At 43.8% G+C, this 20,438-nt stretch overlaps 1 protein-coding gene across 1 annotated transcript; it reads right to left on the bottom strand.

Moving 5' to 3' along the window:
* Positions 1–5,555: 5,555 nt before the first annotated feature.
* LOC117520809 (four and a half LIM domains protein 2-like) lies at positions 5,556–19,575 on the bottom strand. The gene is made up of 5 exons (XM_034182145.1): positions 19,402–19,575; positions 15,198–15,372; positions 14,037–14,206; positions 8,065–8,251; positions 5,556–6,101 (listed from the first exon to the last, which is right to left on the bottom strand). The coding sequence occupies exons 1-5, from the start codon at positions 19,555–19,557 to the stop codon at positions 5,950–5,952; spliced, it is 840 nt and encodes a 279-aa protein (XP_034038036.1). The 5' UTR covers positions 19,558–19,575; the 3' UTR covers positions 5,556–5,949.
* Positions 19,576–20,438: the final 863 nt, after the last annotated feature.

Below are 20,438 nucleotides of genomic sequence, written 5' to 3'. Positions count from 1 at the left end.
ACATTTCTAACCGTTTTTCCCCACTCTGCGACACACCCGCTGAGGATCAAACTCTGGTTATTGGCGACTCTGTTTTGAGAAATGTGAAGTTAGCGACACCAGCAACCATAGTCAATTGTCTTCCGGGGGCCAGAGCAGGCGACATTGAAGGAAATTTGAAACTGCTGGCTAAGGCTAAGCGTAAATTTGGTAAGATTGTAATTCACGTCGGCAGTAATGACACCCGGTTACGCCAATCGGAGGTCACTAAAATTAACATTAATTCGGTGTGTAACTTTGCAAAAACAATGTCGGACTCTGTAGTTTTCTCTGGGCCCCTCCCCAATCGGACCGGGAGTGACATGTTTAGCCGCATGTTCTCCTTGAATTGCTGGCTGTCTGAGTGGTGTCCAAAAAATGAGGTGGGCTTCATAGATAATTGGCAAAGCTTCTGAAGAAAACCTGGTCTTGTTAGGAGAGACGGCATCCATCCCACTTTGGATGGAGCAGCTCTCATTTCTAGAAATCTGGCCAATTTTCTTAAATCCTCCAAACCGTGACTATCCAGGGTTGGGACCAGGAAGCAGAGTTGTAGTCTTACACAACTCTCTGCAGCTTCTCTCCCCCTGCCATCCCCTCATTACCCCATCCCCGTAGAGACGGTGCCTGCTCCCAGACCACCAATAACCAGCAAAAATCTATTTAAGCATAAAAATTCAAAAAGAAAAAATAATATAGCACCTTCAACTGCACCACAGACTAAAACAGTTAAATGTGGTCTATTAAACATTAGGTCTCTCTCTTCTAAGTCCCTGTTAGTAAATGATATAATAATTGATCAACATATTGATTTATTCTGCCTTACAGAAACCTGGTTATAGCAGGATGAATATTTTAGTTTAATTGAGTCAACACCCCCGAGTCACACTAACTGCCAGAACTGCCGAGGCGGAGGATTAACAGCAATCTTCCATTCCAGCTTATTAATTAATGAAAAACCCAGACAGAGCTTTAATTCATTTGAAAGCTTGACTCTTAGTCTTGTCCATCCAAATTGGAAGTCCCAAAAAACAGTTTTATTTGTTATTATCTATCGTCCACCTGGTCGTTACTGTGAGTTTCTCTGTGAATTTTCAGACCTTTTGTCTGACTTAATGCTTAGCTCAGATAAGATAATTATAGTGGGCGATTTTAACATCCACACAGATGCAGAGAATGACAGCCTCAACACTGCATTTAATCTATTATTAGACTCAATTGGCTTTGCTTAAAATGTAAATGGGTCCACCCACCACTTTAATCATATCTTAGATCTTGTTCTGACTTATGGTATGGAAATTGAAGACTTAACAGTATTCCCTGAAAACTCCCTTCTGTCTGATCATTTCTTAATAACATTTACATTTACTCTGATGGACTACCCAGCAGTGGGGAATAAGTTTCATTACATTAGAAGTCTTTCAGAAAGCACTGTAACTAGGTTTAAGGATATGATTCCTTCTTTATGTTCTCTAATGCCATATACCAACACAGTGCAGAGTAGCTACCTAAACTCTGTGAGATAGAGTATCTCGTCAATAGTTTTACATCCTCATTGAAGACAACTTTGGATGCTGTAGCTCCTCTGAAAAAGAGAGCTTTAAATCAGAAGTGCCTGACTCCGTGGTATAACTCACAAACTCCCAGCTTAAAGCAGATAACCCGTAAGTTGGAGAGGAAATGGCGTCTCACTAATTTAGAAAATCTTCACTTAGCCTGGAAAAAGAGTCTGTTGCTCTATAAAAAAGCCCTCCATAAAGCTAGGACATCTTACTACTCATCACTAATTGACGAAAATAAGAACAACCCCAGGTTTCTTTTCAGCACTGTAGCCAGGCTGACAAAGAGTCAGAGCTCTATTGAGCCGAGTATTCCTTTAACTTTAACTAGTAATGACTTCATGACTTTCTTTGCTAATAAAATTTTAACTATTAGAGAAAAAATTACTCATAACCATCCCAAAGACGTATCGTTATCCTTGGCTGCTTTCAGTGATGCCGGTATTTGGTTAGACTCTTTCTCTCCAATTGTCCTGAGTTATTTTCATTAGTTACTTCATCCAAACCATCAACATGTCTATTAGACCCCATTCCTACCAGGCTGCTCAAGGAAGCCCTACCATTATTTAATGCTTCAATCTTAAATATGATCAATCTATCTTTATTAGTTGGCTATGTACCACAGGCTTTTAAGGTGGCAGTAATTAAACCATTACTTAAAAAGCCATCACTTGACCCAGCTATCTTAGCTAATTATAGGCCAATCTCCAACCTTCCTTTTCTCTCAAAAATTCTTGAAAGGGTAGTTGTAAAACAGCTAACTGATCATCTGCAGAGGAATGGTCTATTTGAAGAGTTTAAGTCAGGTTTTAGAATTCATCATAGTACAGAAACAGCATTAGTGAAGGTTACAAATGATCTTCTTATGGCCTCAGACAGTGGACTCATCTCTGTGCTTGTTCTGTTAGACCTCAGTGCTGCTTTTGATACTGTTGACCATAAAATTTTATTACAGAGATTAGAGCATGCCATAGGTATTAAAGGCACTGCGCTGCGGTGGTTTGAATCATATTTATCTAATAGATTACAATTTGTTCATGTAAATGGGGAATCTTCTTCACAGACTAAGGTTAATTATGGAGTTCCACAAGGTTCTGTGCTAGGACCAATTTTTTTCACTTTATACATGCTTCCCTTAGGCAGTATTATTAGACGGCATTGCTTAAATTTTCATTGTTACGCAGATGATACCCAGCTTTATCTATCCATGAAGCCAGAGGACACACACCAATTAGCTAAACTGCAGGATTGTCTTACAGACATAAAGACATGGATGACCTCTAATTTCCTGCTTTTAAACTCAGATAAAACTGAAGTTATTGTACTTGGCCCCACAAATCTTAGAAACATGGTGTCTAACCAGATCCTTACTCTGGATGGCATTACCCTGACCTCTAGTAATACTGTGAGAAATCTTGGAGTCATTTTTGATCAGGATATGTCATTCAATGCGTATATTAAACAAATAGGTAGGACTGCTTTTTTGCATTTACGCAATATCTCTAAAATTGATCTCTGCTCCCCTCCACAGCATGTCTTTTTCCTGGTTCTCTCCTTCAGCCCCAACCAGTCCCAGCAGAAGACTGCCCCTCCCTGAGCCTGGTTCTGCTGGAGGTTTCTTCCTGTTAAAAGGGAGTTTTTCCTTCCCACTGTCGCCAAGTGCTTGCTCACAGGGGGTCGTTTTGACCGTTGGGGTTTTTACGTAATTATTGTATGGTTTTGCCTTACAAAATAAAGCGCCTTGGGGCAACTGTTTGTTGTGATTTGGCGCTATATAAATAAAATTGATTGATTTTTTTGGACAATATGAGACAACAGTGGTGGTGTCTGTAAAAGCAAACTTTGTGGAAAGTGCAGCCCTGTCCTTCACCTGCAAGACTTCAGCAGGCATGCAGCGCAGGTTTATTTTTCTTCACTGTGCCCACCATGGTAAGTTTCCTCCTGAGAAGTTCTTTTTCCAAGGTCATAGCTGGTAAAAAAAAATTGTGACAAGTGATATTGTGACCCTGCAGTCCAGCAGTCATATCGAGAACCACACGTTTTCCTTGTTTTTTCTCAGGGATGCCACTCGCAGCTTTGCCTGTGTAAATCTGGAGATTCCAGGCATAGCTAGTTTTTGCATCACAGGCTGCCCAGATTTTTATGCTGTACTTCCCTGGCTTACTGGGTATGTATTGCCAGAAGGGGCATTTTCCTCAGAAAGGGACAAGATGTTCATCCACTGTCACCTCTTGCCCTGGGTTGAACATCAGTGGAAGGAGCTGCACCCATCTCTCCCAGACATCCCTGATGGGGGCAAGCTTGTCAGATCTAACTCTGGTATCGCTGTTGTCAAATCTGAGGACTCTTAATATCATTTGAAAGGTCTGAAGTGACATTGTTGCACGGAAAATATTTCTGCCTGTCGATGCGTCCCACAGACTATCAGTGGCCTCACTGCAGGATCTGTAGACTCCAGCAAGAAGAACATCAATATAAGCATCCAGGTATTCCTCATCAATGTCTTTCCACATGCTGCCATGGACTTTTTTCCTTCAGGGTTTGTCATAGCAATGCTGACTTTTTAGTGACAATGGCATAAAGAGCTCAAAACATGTCTTGATGTCACTGACTCTCATCACAGCAAACCTTGTGATTCCAAGGGTCATTTTGATGACATTTGCAGCAGCTGCCCTGCCATGTACATCAGGAGGTACTGAGCTCCAACAGATCTTACCATTTTTTGGACTTGAATCTTTCAGTGGGGTTTTGTTTTGAGCAGATATATCGGAAAACAAGGCAAAATGAGAATCCCCTAAAGCTCACATAATTGGGAGAGGAGCTGGCTGCCAGTGTGTTGGCTGATAGTGAACTTGTGATTTCAGTTTTGGGTCTAATTATTGCTTTATAATCTTATTTTTATAACTGGGTCAAAACCAACCCTAACAACACAAAGGTCATAATTTCAACTTGAGCATTTTATAATTTAGTGAAAACTTTTTTCTTTTGTTTTATTTTGAAATAGAGGTTCCTGACAAAGTCATAAAGCCTTGATGCAATAAACAAATTTATATGGTTATTTTATGCATTTAAAACCTAAAAACGGGTCGGTGCCAACCCTAACACAAGATGAAGAAGTATTATTATTATGATGATGTTGATTATTGTTATTATTATTGAGTCAAATTATTTTGAGAAATATACTTTTTTAAGAGGTCGCATGTACTCAATGTCAAATTTGTGCAATTACAATTAAAAGAAAGATAAAATATGGTGAGCAAATAGTTTTTATTTATTTAAATAAACAAACACGTCATTTGTTTAGAAATCAGAAGTATTTATTCACTACATGCATTGCCAGTGTGCCTATGAACTATTTTTGGAAATAAGTTTTGATATCTGTGAATATCAGTTTTAAAGACACGTGGTGGCTCACATGAGCCCGTTAGAAAGGTGTGTGTGTTTGTGTGTGTGTGTGTGTGCCCCCTTAAATATGGGAAAAAAATCATTAGTTTTATAACATGTAAACTGCAACTTTGTCATAATAAAAGCTGTATTTTAAAGACGTCTGTAAACAGAAAATGTATATTTTTTTTACAATAATAAAACCTTTTTTTTTTAAACTCTGCTTTTAGGGGCCTCGCTCAAGGACGAGGACTCCGTCATACTCAAGGATCAAACCTTAAGTTGCCCACAAATATTTTAAAATGTTTTTATCATCATAATTTCTTCACTTACAAGATTGTAACTGAATTCTTATAACAACAAGACTGTTAAAACTGAACTCTAAAAAAAAAAGAAGCTGTGTGTGTTATTTTCAATAAATGTGTGTGTGTTTTTTTGTAATCCAAGGACCATTTTCCCTTTAAAAAAAAAAAAAAAATTGACGAAAGCTGAACAAGTCAGCTCCAACACAAAGTTGCAGTCACAAAGAACATGAATGTCATAAAGCATTTTTATTATATTTCATGATACACAATATATTAGAATAAACCAGTTAGTAAGATGTTAGTTCTAAATACTTATGTTAAAATGTCTCACACGTGTTGTATAATATTTTTATGATGAGTTATTTTTCATGCTAAATAATGTGGCTGATTACAAAATAAGATTAAAGCCTATGTTTAGTGCTGTTGACCCAAAGTCAACAAAATATAAAGAACAGAATTAAAGGTGGTCATAAGACCTTTTCTCCCACATTCAAACATTTCTCAGAAGCTCATGTGGTGTTTACGGTCCAGAAGTAATACAACAAACAACTTTCACATGAATGCTTCAAGATAACGCGTAAATAGTGGCTTCAAGGAATCGGGATAATTTAATTATCTCAGCGAACATTCCGGCCCCTCGTTTGGATGGAGACCAGCCAGCGGTAGCGTGCGGTGGCAGGCGCTCAGAGGTCTTTGCCACAGTCGGGGCAGAAGATATCATCTTTGCATGTGAGAAACCCTCGGCCCACCAGAGTCACGCTGCACTTCTTGCAGTTGAAGCAGTCATTGTGCCACTGGCGCTGCTCGAAGGAGATGTACTTGCTGCCCCCCAGACCTAAAACGAAGAAGAGCAAGAAAATATGCTGAACACGGACAGTCCCATGATCTCAGTAATGTAATCACGCTGTAATTGATGAGGACTGAACCCATAAGAGTGAGTCTTGTGATCTGGAACGAGTTCAGTTAAAGGTGTTGTACCTTATTAGGAGCTTCTGTTTCTCTACTTAGGACTTGGAAGAAGTCCCAAACTTGTTTCATGAACCTCTGTGGGTGTCAAAAGAGAAATAACCCTTCAACAGACAGGTCAGGTCTCAGGTCTTGGAGTATGCCCTGGTGCTCCAACATCCACCACACTGCAGAAGATTCCTGTTTTCCTCAATGGCAACCACCCAGGCAGACAACTGGTCCACCCCCACCTCTCCCATCTGTCTGCTGCAGCCAGGTAGAATGTGGGCTTCTCTTAGCCTTTTCCAGCTGCTGAGGTTCTGCAGGCTGGATCACGTCTAGAGAAATGTGCCACATGGTCTAAATGTCATAGCTGATGTTCCCTCACAGCACAACTGATACTCCTCATCTGAGTCTTCCTAAGTCACTGTTCCATTAACACAAAGTCATTCCAGTGGTACCCAAGGACCCTCCAAAGAGACCTAGAACCAGATATCCCGCCGTCTCCTTCAGTCACTGGTTAACATCCAAGTCTTACAATCAGACAGGAACCCTTGGACCTTCATTTACCTTCAAAGCTATCAGCATTGCCAGAGATCTCTGTCCAGTGGCCTCATGAATCTGTAAGCTCTTCCCAAGTCTCTCCCAATTGCAACGACAGAGGACCAAGAGACCACATGCTGATACACCTCTGATGGCTGAGTCCAGGAAGTCACATAATGTCTGGATTTTAGCCTTGATCCAAGATGATCACCAGTCCAGACACTCTGTAAACCTTTCCTCGCCAACGAACCGCTGGTTTCTACAACCAGACCCAGCACCCGGTCCACGCAGGCACACAAGCTTGTTCACAACTCATTGAATCTTCATGATCAAATCTTGTAAAGTTACAAAAACAACAAAGTCTTCACTACCAAATATTTCTTCATTTGGTTCCCAGTTTCATCACACATCAGAATTATTACAGGTCTTAAGAAAGAAACTGAACTCAGTTATTGGATACAAGACCGAAAACTCACAATGAGCAAAGGACGGAATTAGTCAAAAAGAAACATCTGAGAGCTAAACGGGATCTTCATTCTTTCAAGAACCAGCAGCGAATGAGCCGTTCCTTACTTCTGAGCCATGACAGCAGAAATAACTTGAAAGAGCAAATGAAGGAAGATCCAAAGGAACAATTCTCTGAAGTGAGTGAAAACAAACATGAGTTGATTCCATAAAGAAAATGTGTGAGCAGATCTGTCAGAATAGTCCTCTTCCTACATCTAGTTTTCCAGCAACAACTTGTCATCAAATATACCGACCTATGTCAAAAATGGTTCCAGGTGTATACGTCTAATGTTGGATAATAAACCCACAGTGACACTTTGGCTCCCATAAAATCTCTAATTTTCTTTGGATCAATAACTTCTGAGTTATGGGTCTGTTGTTCTTTCCTGTGGTGTGCCTCAAGGACATATCTTTGGTTATTTTTTGTTTGCCTTTTATGTGCTAACGCTTTGGCTTCTGAAGGCAAATTTTATGATTTTATGTTGAAGAACTCAAACTGGTGCAGAGAAAGTTATTCTGTAGGACTGTGGACACTTATGAGTGGACCAGTGATCATTTCCTACCATGTAAAAGCAAAAGCCGCCAGAAGTTCTTATTTGCACATCAGCCAACTTATTTGCTAAAATGATAACTATTATTGATAGTCTTTACTGATCTACTAAGTTTACAACTAGAAGGTAGTTTAAAAGAAAGAATCAGGAACACTGTCTGCAGCTCAGCGTTACCAAACATACTTTAAACCTCGTGGCCCAAAATAACGAGACAGTCACTGGTTTCACCGATTAAGATGCTACATCCTTTACCACTGATTGGGGTGGTGCAGTAAGCACATTTCTTAGCAAACAGATTGCAGAAGCAGTTGAGACAGTAGGCGAAGTCGTCCTGAGAGGTGAAGCGTTGTCCGGCCAGTTGCTGCTTGCACCCGATGCAAACAAAGCACTCCTTGTGCCAAGGCTGGTCACGATAGGTCACACCTCCGGTGGTGATCGGCTGAAAGATATGAACCAATTAGGCATTGTTGTTTCGCACATATAAATCGTGCATGTAGTTACGTGACAATAACTTAAACCTTTGTTTTCATTTTAGTGTTGTGTTGCATGTTAAATGTATGACTATGGAACTAGCATCCATCAACCTAATGAAGAAGACCGCGAGCAAAGAACATGTTTGTCCATGTAGAACTGGAGTTGTATCAGGAATGGTATCTGGTGTAAAACACTTGCCAAATCCCAATGTACATCTCTACTAGATCATCTGTGATCCTGAGCAACTGGGAACAGCCAAAAGACAAAACGACCAAATACACTACAAGAAGCTGTCAACTGGCAAAATAAGTCTACATCCATCCATCTATTTTCTACACCCACTTACTCCAGTTAAGGGTCACAGGGGGTTGGAGCCTATCCCAGCAGTCATAGGGAGTGAGGCATGGTTCACCCTCGACAGGACGCCAGTCTGTTGCAGGGCCACATATTGACAGACAAACACATTCACACCCACATGGATGCCTATGGCCAGTTTAAAGTTTCCAACCCACCTAACCTGCATGTCTTTGGTTGTGGGAGGAAGCTGAATCACCCAGAGGGAACCCACACAAACACAGGGAGAACATGCAAACTCCACACAGAAATGCCCCATGTGGGAAATGATCCCTCAACCTTCTTGCCGTGAGGCAACAGTGCTAACCACTAATCCACCGTACCCCCCATAAGTCTACATAATGACCCAACTAATATCCAAATTGTTATTGTCTTCAGGCTATGTCAAAGTGTTTTAGCACTACAGAGGCTTATAGAAATAGGATTTCAAACCCAACCAATCTCAAAAGACAAAGCCAGTCTAAAGATCCCCTGATTTCTAATGGGTGCCTTAGAGTCAAATATAGATTTGGTCAAAAATTTCTGTATCTAACTAACATTTTTGACAAAACCTACAATTGACTCCAAGGCACCCTCTCTCCATGAGCCAGAACAGGATTTTCCACTCAATGATTGTGTGTGAATTCAAATGTAAATCTGGTCCCTGTTGCCATGGTGATCATTCTTCCCACTGGGACTACCTATGTCCCAAGTTTGGTTCATTTGTGTCTAAAGGCCTAGGAGATATAGTGGCACTGGTCTGTACATACGTATGGTACTCTTGACTAAATCTCACCAATACTTTGGTTGTTCTGGTGGGGATAATCATGGAAGAGGTATTTATGCACAGCGTCTTAAGCACATGGAATTCAAACTGAAGATCAACTTCAATCAACTTTTTTCTTATATAGCGCCAAATCACAACAAACAGTTGCCCCAAGGCGCTCCATATTGTAAGGCAAGGCCATACAATAATTATGAAAAACCCCAACGGTCAAAACGACCCCCTATGAGCAAGCACTTGGCAACAGTGGGAAGGAAAAACTCCCTTTTAACAGGAAGAAACCTCCAGCAGAACCAGGCTCAGGGAGGGGCAGTCTTCTGCTGAGACTGGTTGGGGCTGAGGGAAAAAACCAGGAAAAAGACATGTCGTGAAGGGGGGCAGAGATCGATCACTAATGATTAAATGCAGAGTGATGCATACGGAGCAAAAAGAGAAAGAAACAGTGCATCATGGGAACCCCCCCCACAATTTACGTCTAAAGCAGCATAACCAAGGGATGGTCCAGGGTCACCCGATCCAGCCCTAACTATAAGCCTTAGCGAAAAGGAAAGTTTTAAGCCTAATCTTAAAACTAGAGAGGGTGTCTGTCTCCCTGATCTGAATTGGGAGCTGGTTCCACAGGAGAGGAGCCTGAAAGCTGAAGGCTCTGCCTCCCATTCTACTCTTACAAACCCTAGGAACTACAAGTAAGCCCGCAGTCTGAGAGCGAAGCGCTCTAATGGGGTAATATGGTACTACGAGGTCCCTAAGATAAGATGGGACCTGATTATTCAAAACCTTATAAGTAAGAAGAAGAATTTTAAATTCTATTCTAGAATTAACAGGAAGCCAATGAAGAGAGGCCAACACGGGTGAGATATGCTCTCTCCTGCTAGTCCCCGTCAGTACTCTAGCTGCAGCATTCTGAACCAACTGAAGGCTTTTTAGGGAACTTTTACGACAACCTGATAATAATGAATTACAATAGTCCAGCCTAGAGGAAATAAATGCATGAATTAGTTTTTCAGCATCACTCTGAGACAAGACCTTTCTGATTTTAGAGATATTGCGTAAATGCAAAAAGGCAGTCCTACATATTTGTTTAATATGCGCTTTGAATTACATATCCTGATCAAAAATGACTCCAAGATTTCTCACAGTATTACTAGAGGTCAGGGAAATGCCATCCAGAGTAACGATCTGGTTAGACACCATGCTTCTAAGATTTGTGGGGCCAAGTACAATAACTTCAGTTTTATCTGAGTTTAAAAGCAGAAAATTAGAGGTCATCCATGTCTTTATGTCTGTAAGACAATCCTGCAGTTTAGCTAATTGGTGTGTATCCTCTGGCTTCATGGATAGATAAAGCTGGGTATCATCTGCGTAACAATGAAAATTTAAGCAATACCGTCTAATAATACTGCCTAAGGGAAGCATGTATAAAGTGAATAAAATTGGTCCTAGCACAGAACCTTGTGGAACTCCATAATTAACTTTAGTCTGTGAAGAAGATTCCCCATTTACATGAACAAACTGTAATCTATTAGACAAATATGATTCAAACCACCGCAGCGCAGTGCCTTTAATACCTATGACATGCTCTAATCTCTGTAATAAAATTTTATGGTCAACAGTATCAAAAGCAGCACTGAGGTCCAACAGAACAAGCACAGAGATAAGTCCACTGTCCGAAGCCATAAGAAGATCATTTGTAACCTTCACTAATGCTGTTTCTGTACTATGATGAATTCTAAAACCTGACTGAAACTCTTCAAATAGACCATTCCTCTGCAGGTGATCAGTTAGCTGTTTTACAACTACCCTCTCAAGAATCTTTGAGAGAAAAGGAAGGTTGGAAATTGGCCTATAATTAGCTAAGATAGCTGGGTCAAGTGATGGCTTTTTAAGTAATGGTTTAATTACTGCCACCTTAAAGGCCTGTGGTACATAACCAACTAACAAAGATAGATTGATCATATTTAAGATTGAAGCATTAAATAATGGTAGGACTTCCTTGAGCAGCCTGGCAGGAATGGGGTCCAATAAACATGCCGATGGTTTGGACGAAGCAACCAATGAAAATAACTCAGACAGAACAACCGGAGAGAAAGAGTCTAACCAAATACCGGCATCACTGAAAGCAGCCAAAGATAACGATACATCTTTGGGATGGTTATGAGTAATTTTTTCTCTAATAGTCAAAATTTTGTTAGCAAAGAAAGTCATGAAGTCATTACTAGTTAAAGTTAATGGAATACTCAGCTCAATAGAGCTCTGACTCTTTGTCAGCCTAGCTACAGTGCTGAAAAGAAACCTGAGGTTATTCTTATTTTCTTCAATTAGTGATGAGTAGAAAGATGTCCTAGCTTTACGGAGGGCTTTTTTATAGAGCAACAAACTCTTTTTCCAGGCTAAGTGAAGATCTTCTAAATTAGTGAGACGCCATTTCCTCTCCAACTTACGGGTTATCTGCTTTAAGCTACGAGTTTGTGAGTTATACCACGGAGTCAGACACTTCTGATTTAAAGCTCTCTTTTTCAGAGGAGCTACAGCATCCAAAGTTGTCTTCAAAGAGGATGTAAAACTATTGACGAGATACTCTAACTCCCTTACAGAGTTTAGGTAGCTACTCTGCTCTGTGTTGGTATATGACATTAGAGAACATAACAAAGGAATTATATCCTTAAACCTAGTTACAGCGCTTTCTGAAAGACTTCTAGTGTAATGAAACTTATTCCCCACTGCAGGGTAGTCCATATGGGTAAATGTAAATGTTATTAAAAAATGATCAGACAGAAGGGAGTTTTCAGGGAATACTGTTAAGTCTTCTATTTCCATACCATAAGTCAGAACAAGATCTAAGATATGATTAAAGTGGTGGGTGGACTCATTTACTTTTTGAGCAAAGCCGATAGAGTCTAATAATAGATTAAATGCAGTGTTGAGGCTGTCATTCTCAGCATCTGTGTGGATATTAAAATCGCCCACTATAATTATCTTATCTGAGCTAAGCACTAAGTCAGACAAAAGGTATAAGCAGTGACTTCCTGTTTCCAAAATAAAATGTCACTGTGCTCCGGAACAGGAAGTGATACAATACCGCAGTGAGAGCCAACCACCAGTAGAGCAATCCATCCATAATCCATCCCACCTCACAGGTGTGCCATATCAAGATGCTGATTAGACACCATGATTAGTGCACAGGTGTGCCTTAGACTGCCCACAATAAAAGGCCACTCTGAAAGGTGCAGTTTTATCACACAGCACAATGCCACAGATGTCGCAAGATTTGAGGGAGCGTGCAATTGGCATGCTGACAGCAGGAATGTCAACCAGAGCTGTTGCTCGTGTGTTGAATGTTCATTTCTCTACCATAAGCCATATCCAAAGGCATTTCAGAGAATTTGGCAGTACATCCAACCAGCCTCACAACCGCAGACCACGTGTAACCACACCAGCCCAGGACCTCCACATCCAGCATGTTCACCTCCAAGATCGTCTGAGACCAGCCACTCGGACAGCTGCTGAAACAATCGGTTTGCATAACCAAAGAATTTCTGCACAAACTGTCAGAAACCGTCTCAGGGAAGCTCATCTGCATGCTCGTTGTCCTCATCGGGGTCTCGACCTGACTCCAGTTCGTTGTCGTAACCGACTTGAGTGGGCAAATGCTCACATTCGCTGGCGTTTGGCACGTTGGAGAGGTGTTCTCTTCACGGATGAATCCCGGTTCACACACTGTCCAGGGCAGATGGCAGACAGCGTGTGTGGCGTCGTGTGGGTGAGTGGTTTTCTGATGTCAATGTTGTGGATCGAGTGGCCCATGGTGGCGGTGGGGTTATGGTATGGGCAGGCGTCTGTTATGGACGAAGAACATAGGTGCATTTTATTGATGCATTTTGAATGCACAGAGATACTGTGACGAGATCCTGAGGCCCATTGTTGTGCCATACATCCAAGAACATCACCTCATGTTGCAGCAGGATAATGCACGGCCCCATGTTGCAAGGATCTGTACACAATTCTTGGAAGCTGAAAATGTCCCAGTTCTTGCCGGCATACTCACCGGACATGTCACCCATTGAGCATGTTTGGGATGCTCTGGACCGGCGTATACGACAGCGTGTACCAGTTCCTGCCAATATCCAGCAACTTCGCACAGCCATTGAAGAGGAGTGGACCAACATTCCACAGGCCACAATTGACAACCTGATCAACTCTATGCGAAGGAGATGTGTTGCACTGCATGAGGCAAATGGTGGTCACACAAGATAATGACTGGTATCCCCCCCAATAAAACAAAACTGCACCTTTCAGAGTGGCCTTTTATTGTGGACAGTCTAAGGCACACCTGTGCACTAATCATGGTGTCTAATCAGCATCTTGATATGGCACACCTGTGAGGTGGGATGGATTATCTCAGCAAAGGAGAAGTGCTCACTATCACAGATTTAGATGGTGATAGTGTGATAGTGATGTGATAGTGATAGTGTGTATGTGGAAAAAGTTTTAGATCTTTGAGTTCATCTCATACAAAATGGGAGCAAAACCAAAAGTGTTGCGTTTATATTTTTGTTGAGTATACATCTAGAATATTTATGTATATGTCTGAAGAGTAAACACAGACCATAGTCTGTCTGTGCTGGTTTAGTACCTTCTTGCAGTAGATGCACTGCAGAGCAAAGTGCTTCTCATAGCAGGGCATGCAATAGTTCTTCGCCTCCTTCTGGACAAAGCTCCTGGTACCGATGGGTTGCTGGCATCGGTTGCAGATGAAACAATTCTCATGCCAGCTGTTACCTTTGTGCTCCATCTTCTTAGAACCTGGTGGGCAGACGGGCAGAGGAAGACAAAGTAAGATGTCCAAACCATACTGTCAGGTCGTGTCTGAAGAAAAAAGACCTGCTACACCTTGGGCCAGACCCCTGAAAGTAGGCATGCCTCTAATGCCTAGGGTGGCAAAATGTAATAATTGACCAGGTGTGTATCCTTTGTTAATATTTATGTATGATAGCATTCCAGAGTGGCAGCTGTAGCCAGGTCGGGGCACATGAAGGGTTACACAGGGGTGTTAAAGTGTTCCAATCATACTGAAAATTATACCACATTATTTGCCACAAACATTCAATAAAGGTATAGTTTGGACAATGACTAAAAGTTATGGAGTTATTGGGCAAAAGCGGCAAAAATGGTGCAAACGGTCTATTTTGGCTTGTAGACGAGAGAAATAAAGTTGCTCTAATTTTGGTGAAAACTGATGCAAATTACTGGTTGAACTTATAGGGTTCTAAAAAGGAATAGTTTTAACCATCTCTTTTGCTTCATTAACACGTTATGAGGTAACATATGTCACATGTCACAGAATCCAGTGGACGTCGGCCTGATTTGACCATTAACTTGGAGACCAAAAATTCAACACAGTCCCAACAGTTCCATTTATCTAATTTATTTACCAGAATCCTGAAATGCATCACTGAGCTGCTTTCATGCTAATGTCCAACTCAATAAACCCATTATGACTGTAATAACATCTTCATCAGCGCTCATGACGCCACTGTGCACATGGAGTTTGATCCGGTTATTTAAACACAGCTTTATGTCAGAGTGTTCAAACAGAGTAACCACCCACCCCCAGCCCCGGGGATTTACGGCTGTTTTATATTTTACTCATTTCCTTGCAGACAAGCGTTTTGACACTCATTAAGAAGAAATAACCGAGGGTGTGACACAAAAGCATTTTGAACTTGACACCATGGAGTCAAAATGGGAAGAAACTTGTGGAGAAAAGATCATACTCATCATCTCAATGTCTCACCAGGCATGATGGTTTTCAGGCAAACATGGCACTTGGAGGAGAACTCATTGGTGAAGCACTCGATGCACATCAGCTTATCATCGTTGGTAGCAAAAGGGAGGTCGACCAGAGATCTGCTGCACGTGCTGCACAGGAAGCACTCACTGTGCCAGTGGCGACCTTTGAAGGACAGATCCTGCACACATGGGGGGGGGGTGTCACCAGATTAGAATGTTTGTCTTCATTGAAAGTTATGTTATTGGGATTTATTTTTAAATGATTTATTTGCACTATACAGGCATGTATCCAGGCACACACTTTGTGGTTGGAGAAGTGATGTGGTTTGAAGGTCCCTGGTGTCCAGTGGTCTCTTTGGGACCATAATATTTGGTTCTGCATGGTTTTGATGATCAGTTCCGTCCAAATTTGAACACCTTTGTTCCTGACTAACACTCAAACCTTCCACCAGGTTTAATCCACACTGATGCCAAACCGTTTGTTATGACCTTGACTTTGACCTTTAAGATAATCCAAGGTCAAAAGTCATGTGACAATACAAGGGTGAGGTATGACCTCATATCAATGATTAATAGTAACTACAGGTGTATCTTTAACTATTCCTGCAAACAGCCATTGCAAGTATCTACTGTACATAAACATTGGGCTAAAGTCCATTCATCCATCAATCCATTTTCTTCCGCTTTATCCGGAGTCGGGTCGCGGGGGCAGCAGCTCAAGCAAAGCCGCCCAGACCTCCCGATCCACACACACCTCCCCCAGCTCCTCCAGGGGAACCCCAAGGCGTTCCCAAGCCAGCCGAGAGATGTAGTCTCTCCAGCATGTCCTGGGTCTTCCCCGGGGCCTCCTCCCAATGGGACGTGCCCGGAACACCTCTCCAGCGAGGCGTCCAGGGGGCATCGGGAAAAGATGCATGAGCCACCTCAACTGACTCCTTTCGACGTGGAGGAGCAGCAGCTCGACTCCGAGCTCCTCCCGAGTGACCAAGCTCCTCACCCTATCTCTAAGGGTGCGCCCAGCCACCCTGCGGAGGAAACTCATTTCGGCTGCTTGTACTCGTGACCTCGTTCTTTCGGTCATGAGCCAAATCTCATGACCATAGGTGAGGATCGGAATGTCGATCGATTGGTAAATCGAGAGCTTTGCCCCCCTACTCAGCTCTCTCTTCACCATGACGGTCCGATACAGCGACCGCATCACTGCAGATGCTGCACCGATCTGTCTATCGATCTCACGCTCCATCCATCCCTCACTCGTGAACAAGACCCCGAGATACTTAAACTCCTCCACTTGAGGCAAGGACACTCCACCGACCTGAAGAGGGCAAAGGACCTTTTTCCAGTCGAGAACCATGGCCTCAGATTTGGAGGTGCTGATTCTCATCCCGGACGCCTCACACTCGGCTGCAAACTGCCCCAGTGCACGCAGAAGGTCCTGCTTTGATGAAGCCAACAGAACCACATCATCTGCAAACAGCAGAGACGAGATTCTGTGGTTCCCAAACCAGACCCCCTCTACACCCTGGCTGCACCTAGAAATTCTGTCCATAAAAATGATGAACAGAACCGGTGACAAAGGGCAGCCCTGGTGGAGGCCAACGTGCACTGGAAACAGGTTTGACTTACTACTGGCAATGCGAACCAAGCTCCTGCTGCGGTCGTACAGGGACCGGATAGCCCTTAGCAAAGGACCCCGGACCCCGTACTCCAGGAGCACCCCCCACAGGGTGCCCCAAGGGACACGGTCGAACGCCTTCTCCAGATCCACAAAACACATGTGGACTGGTTGGGCGAACTCCCATGAACCTTTGAGCACCCGATGGAGCGTGTAGAGCTGGTCGTGTGCCGTGACCAGGACGAAAACCACACTGCTCCTCCTGAATCCGAGGTTTGACCATTGGTCGAATTCTCCTCTCCAGTACTCTGGAATAGACCTTACTGGGGAGGCTGAGGAGTGTAATCCCCCTATAGTTGTAACACACCCTCCGGTCCCCCTTCTTAAACAGCGGGACCACCACCCCGGTCTGCCAATCCAGTGACACTGTCCCTGATCGCCACGCGATGTTGCAGAGGCGTGTCAGCCAAGACAAACATCTAGAGACTTAAGGTACTCAGGACGGATTTCATCCATCCCAAGAGCCTTGCCACCAAGGAGCTTTCTAACCACCTCGGTGACTTCGGCCCGGGTAATGGATGAGTCTGCCTCTGAGTCCCCAGTCTCTGCTTCCTCTTCGGAAGACGTGACGATGGGATTGAGGAGATCCCCGAAGTATTCCTTCCACCGCCCGACAACATCCCCAGTAAGGGTCAACAGCTCCCCACCCGCACCATAAACAGTGCTGGTGGAGAGCTGCTTCCGCCTCCTGAGGCGTCAGACGGTGTGCCAGAATCTCTTCGAGGCTGACCGATAGTCCTCCTCCATGGCCTCCCCGAACTCCTCCCAGACCTGAGTTTTTGCCTCTGCGACTGCACGGGCTGCAGCACGCTTGGCCTTCCGGTACCTGTCAGCTGCCTCCGGGGTTCCACCTACCAACAAAGATAAGTAGGACTCCTTCTTCAGCTTGACGGCATCCCTTATTTCCTGCGTCCACCACCGGGTTCGGGGATTGCCGCCGCGACAGGCACCAGAGACCTTGTGACCACAGCTACAAGCGGCCGCATTGACATTGGAGGTGGAGAACATAGTCCACTCGGACTCCATGTCTCCAACCTCCCCCGGGATCTGGGAGAAGCTCTCCCGGAGGTGGGAGTTGAAGACCTTGCCGACAGAGGGTTCCGCCAATCATTCCCAGCAGACCCTCACAATACGTTTGGGCCTGCCAGGTCTGACCGGCTTCCTCCCCTCCCAACAGATTCAACTCACCACCAGGTGGTGATCGGTCGACAGCTCTGCCCCTCTCTTCACTCGAGTGTCCGAGACACGTGGCCGAAGGTCAGATGATACGAATACAAAGTCGATCATCGACCTCCGGCTCAGGGTGTCCTGGTGCCACGTGCACTTATGGACACCCTTGTGCTCGAACATGGTGTTCGTGATGGACAAACTGTGACTAGCACAGAAGTCCAACAACTGAACACCACTTGGGTTCAGATTGGGGAGGCCGTGCTTTCCGATCACTCCCCTCCAGGTCTCACTGTCGCCGTCCACGTGAGCGTTGAAATCCCCCAGGAGAACAATGGAGTCCCCATTCGGAGCGCTATCTAGTACCCCTCCCAGGGATTCCAGGAAGGTCAGGTACTCTGCACTGCTGCTCGGCCCGTAGGCCGAGACAATGGTGAGAGAACTGTCCCCGACCCGAAGATGTAGGGACGCGACCCTCTCGTTCACTGGAGTGAAGTCCAACACATGGCGACTGAGCTGGGGAGCAACAAGCAATGCGACCACAGCTCTCCGCCTCTCCCCGTGGGCAATGCCAGAAAAATGAAGCATCCAGCCCCTCTCCAGGAGTTGGGTACCAGAGCCCAAGCTGTGCGTGGAGGTGAGCCCGACTAGTCGGTATCTCTCAACCTCCCGCACAAGCTCAGGCTCCTTCCCCCCCAGCGAGGTGACATTCCATGTCCCAACAGCCAGGAGCTGTGAGCATGGCCCGGGCTGCCGGGCCACCCGCCCTCGACCGCCACCCAATCCTCTCTGCACCCGACCCCCATGGCCCCCTCTGCAGGTGGTGAACCCACAGGAGGGCGGGCCCACGTCGCTCTTTCGGGCTGAGCCCGGCCGGGCCCCATGGACTAAGGCCCGACCACCAGGCGCTCGCGCGTGAGCCCCAACCCCAGGCCTGGCTCCAGGGTGGGGCCCCAGCTCCGCCATACCGGGCGACGTCTCGGTCCTTGATTTTTTACTGGTCATGGAGGTTCTGAACTGCCCTTAGTCTGACCCATCACCTAGGACCTATTTGCCTTGGGAGACCCTACAATGGGCACAAAGCCCCCGACAACATAGTTCCTAGGATCATCCAGGTACGCAAACTCCCCCACCACGATAAGGTGGCAGCTAGAGGGGGAGCTAAAATGTTTACCTTAATTTTTCAACTGATTTTTCTCATTTGATTATGAGAAAAGTCCCTTGGTGGTCCTTCAGTCCTTCCACCAAGTTTTGGGACTGAAAACAAGACCTCCACATGCAATATACCACTAGATACGGGTCTAAGGTTTTAGGTAATCCTACTGACTCATCCAAAACTAAACCCAGATATCAGTCAAAGCCTGACCTTGCAGGTGCATCCAATGAGCTTTTCGCAAACTTCACAGGTGCTGCAGAAAAGTTCCTCATAGCATTTCAAGCAGTATGGACTTTCATCCTTCAGGATGTACTTTTGCCCGAACAGAGACTCCTGACACTCTGTGCAGTCGTAGGGCTCGGTCATCCTGACACTGTCCCTTCTCCTGGAAGACAAAGTCGGCAGATGGTCTCAGGAAGTAGCAACATGTTTTAGAAAAGTGGTTTCCATCAGACATTTAGAAATTCAAGAACGCCAGGGTCCTCTTTGAAATCTGAATATCTCCTGGGTTCTACCATTAATCATATTTTGAATCAACACACGAGACAGAAATGAAAAATAACATTTTGTTGCTTAAATATTAATTATTATTATTATTATTATTATTATTATTATTATTATTATTATTATTATTATTATCACACACACTCATCTTTAACTGCTTAGTACAATTAAGGGTCACTGGTATTATTATTATTATTATTATTAGTAGTAGTAGTAATTTTAAACTTTATTACAAAATCGAAAGCTAAAAACCTTTTTTAAAATTTAACTTTAATGCTTTGCCCACCTGCAGTACCTTGATGGTTCACCAGGGGGCCTCACTTTGGGAATCAATGTTTTAAATTTGCAGTCTGGCAGAACATCAGGCTCATGTGATCTAATATTTTTTTTATCAAGTCCCCATGGCCACGATCCAGGCACACAAATTCTAATTGAGTCCAACAAATTTGGTGAAGAAATGTCACAGTTGTCCAGATGATGTGCGTGTCGTGACTTTTTAATCGGTCTTATTTGGTTGATATTCATTTAAGGTAAAGGAATTTGTTTTAATTCAGGGTAACCACAGCAGATCCACTTGTATGCCACAAAACCTTCTTGATGTACATGGAGAATGTCAGGCTTTGAACCCATGACCTTCATGCTGGGAGGAAAATGTCTGAATTCGTTCTGCTTTCACCAGATTGTACAATAAAAATAAAAAGGAGAAACAGGTATGTTATGGTGCTGGAGATTTCAACATACTG

Source organism: Thalassophryne amazonica, chromosome 1 (genome assembly GCF_902500255.1).
Source record: "Thalassophryne amazonica chromosome 1, fThaAma1.1, whole genome shotgun sequence".
In the NCBI taxonomy this organism is placed as follows: domain Eukaryota; kingdom Metazoa; phylum Chordata; class Actinopteri; order Batrachoidiformes; family Batrachoididae; genus Thalassophryne; species Thalassophryne amazonica.
The sequence above is the reverse complement of the archived record's forward strand: the minus strand, read 5'-3'. Positions and strand labels throughout refer to the sequence as shown.

Bases quoted from the DNA above. Each gene is read 5' to 3' on its own strand.
- LOC117520809 (XM_034182145.1), bottom strand. From the start codon at position 19,557: ATGACCGAGCCCTACGACTGCACAGAGTGTCAGGAGTCTCTGTTCGGG. The intron at 15,373-19,401 runs GTCAGGCTTTGA...CCATGTGTGCAG, and splicing joins TCATTGGATGCACCTGCAAG to GATCTGTCCTTCAAAGGTCG. The intron at 14,207-15,197 runs GTGAGACATTGA...TCTGCCCACCAG, and splicing joins CCTGAAAACCATCATGCCTG to GTTCTAAGAAGATGGAGCAC.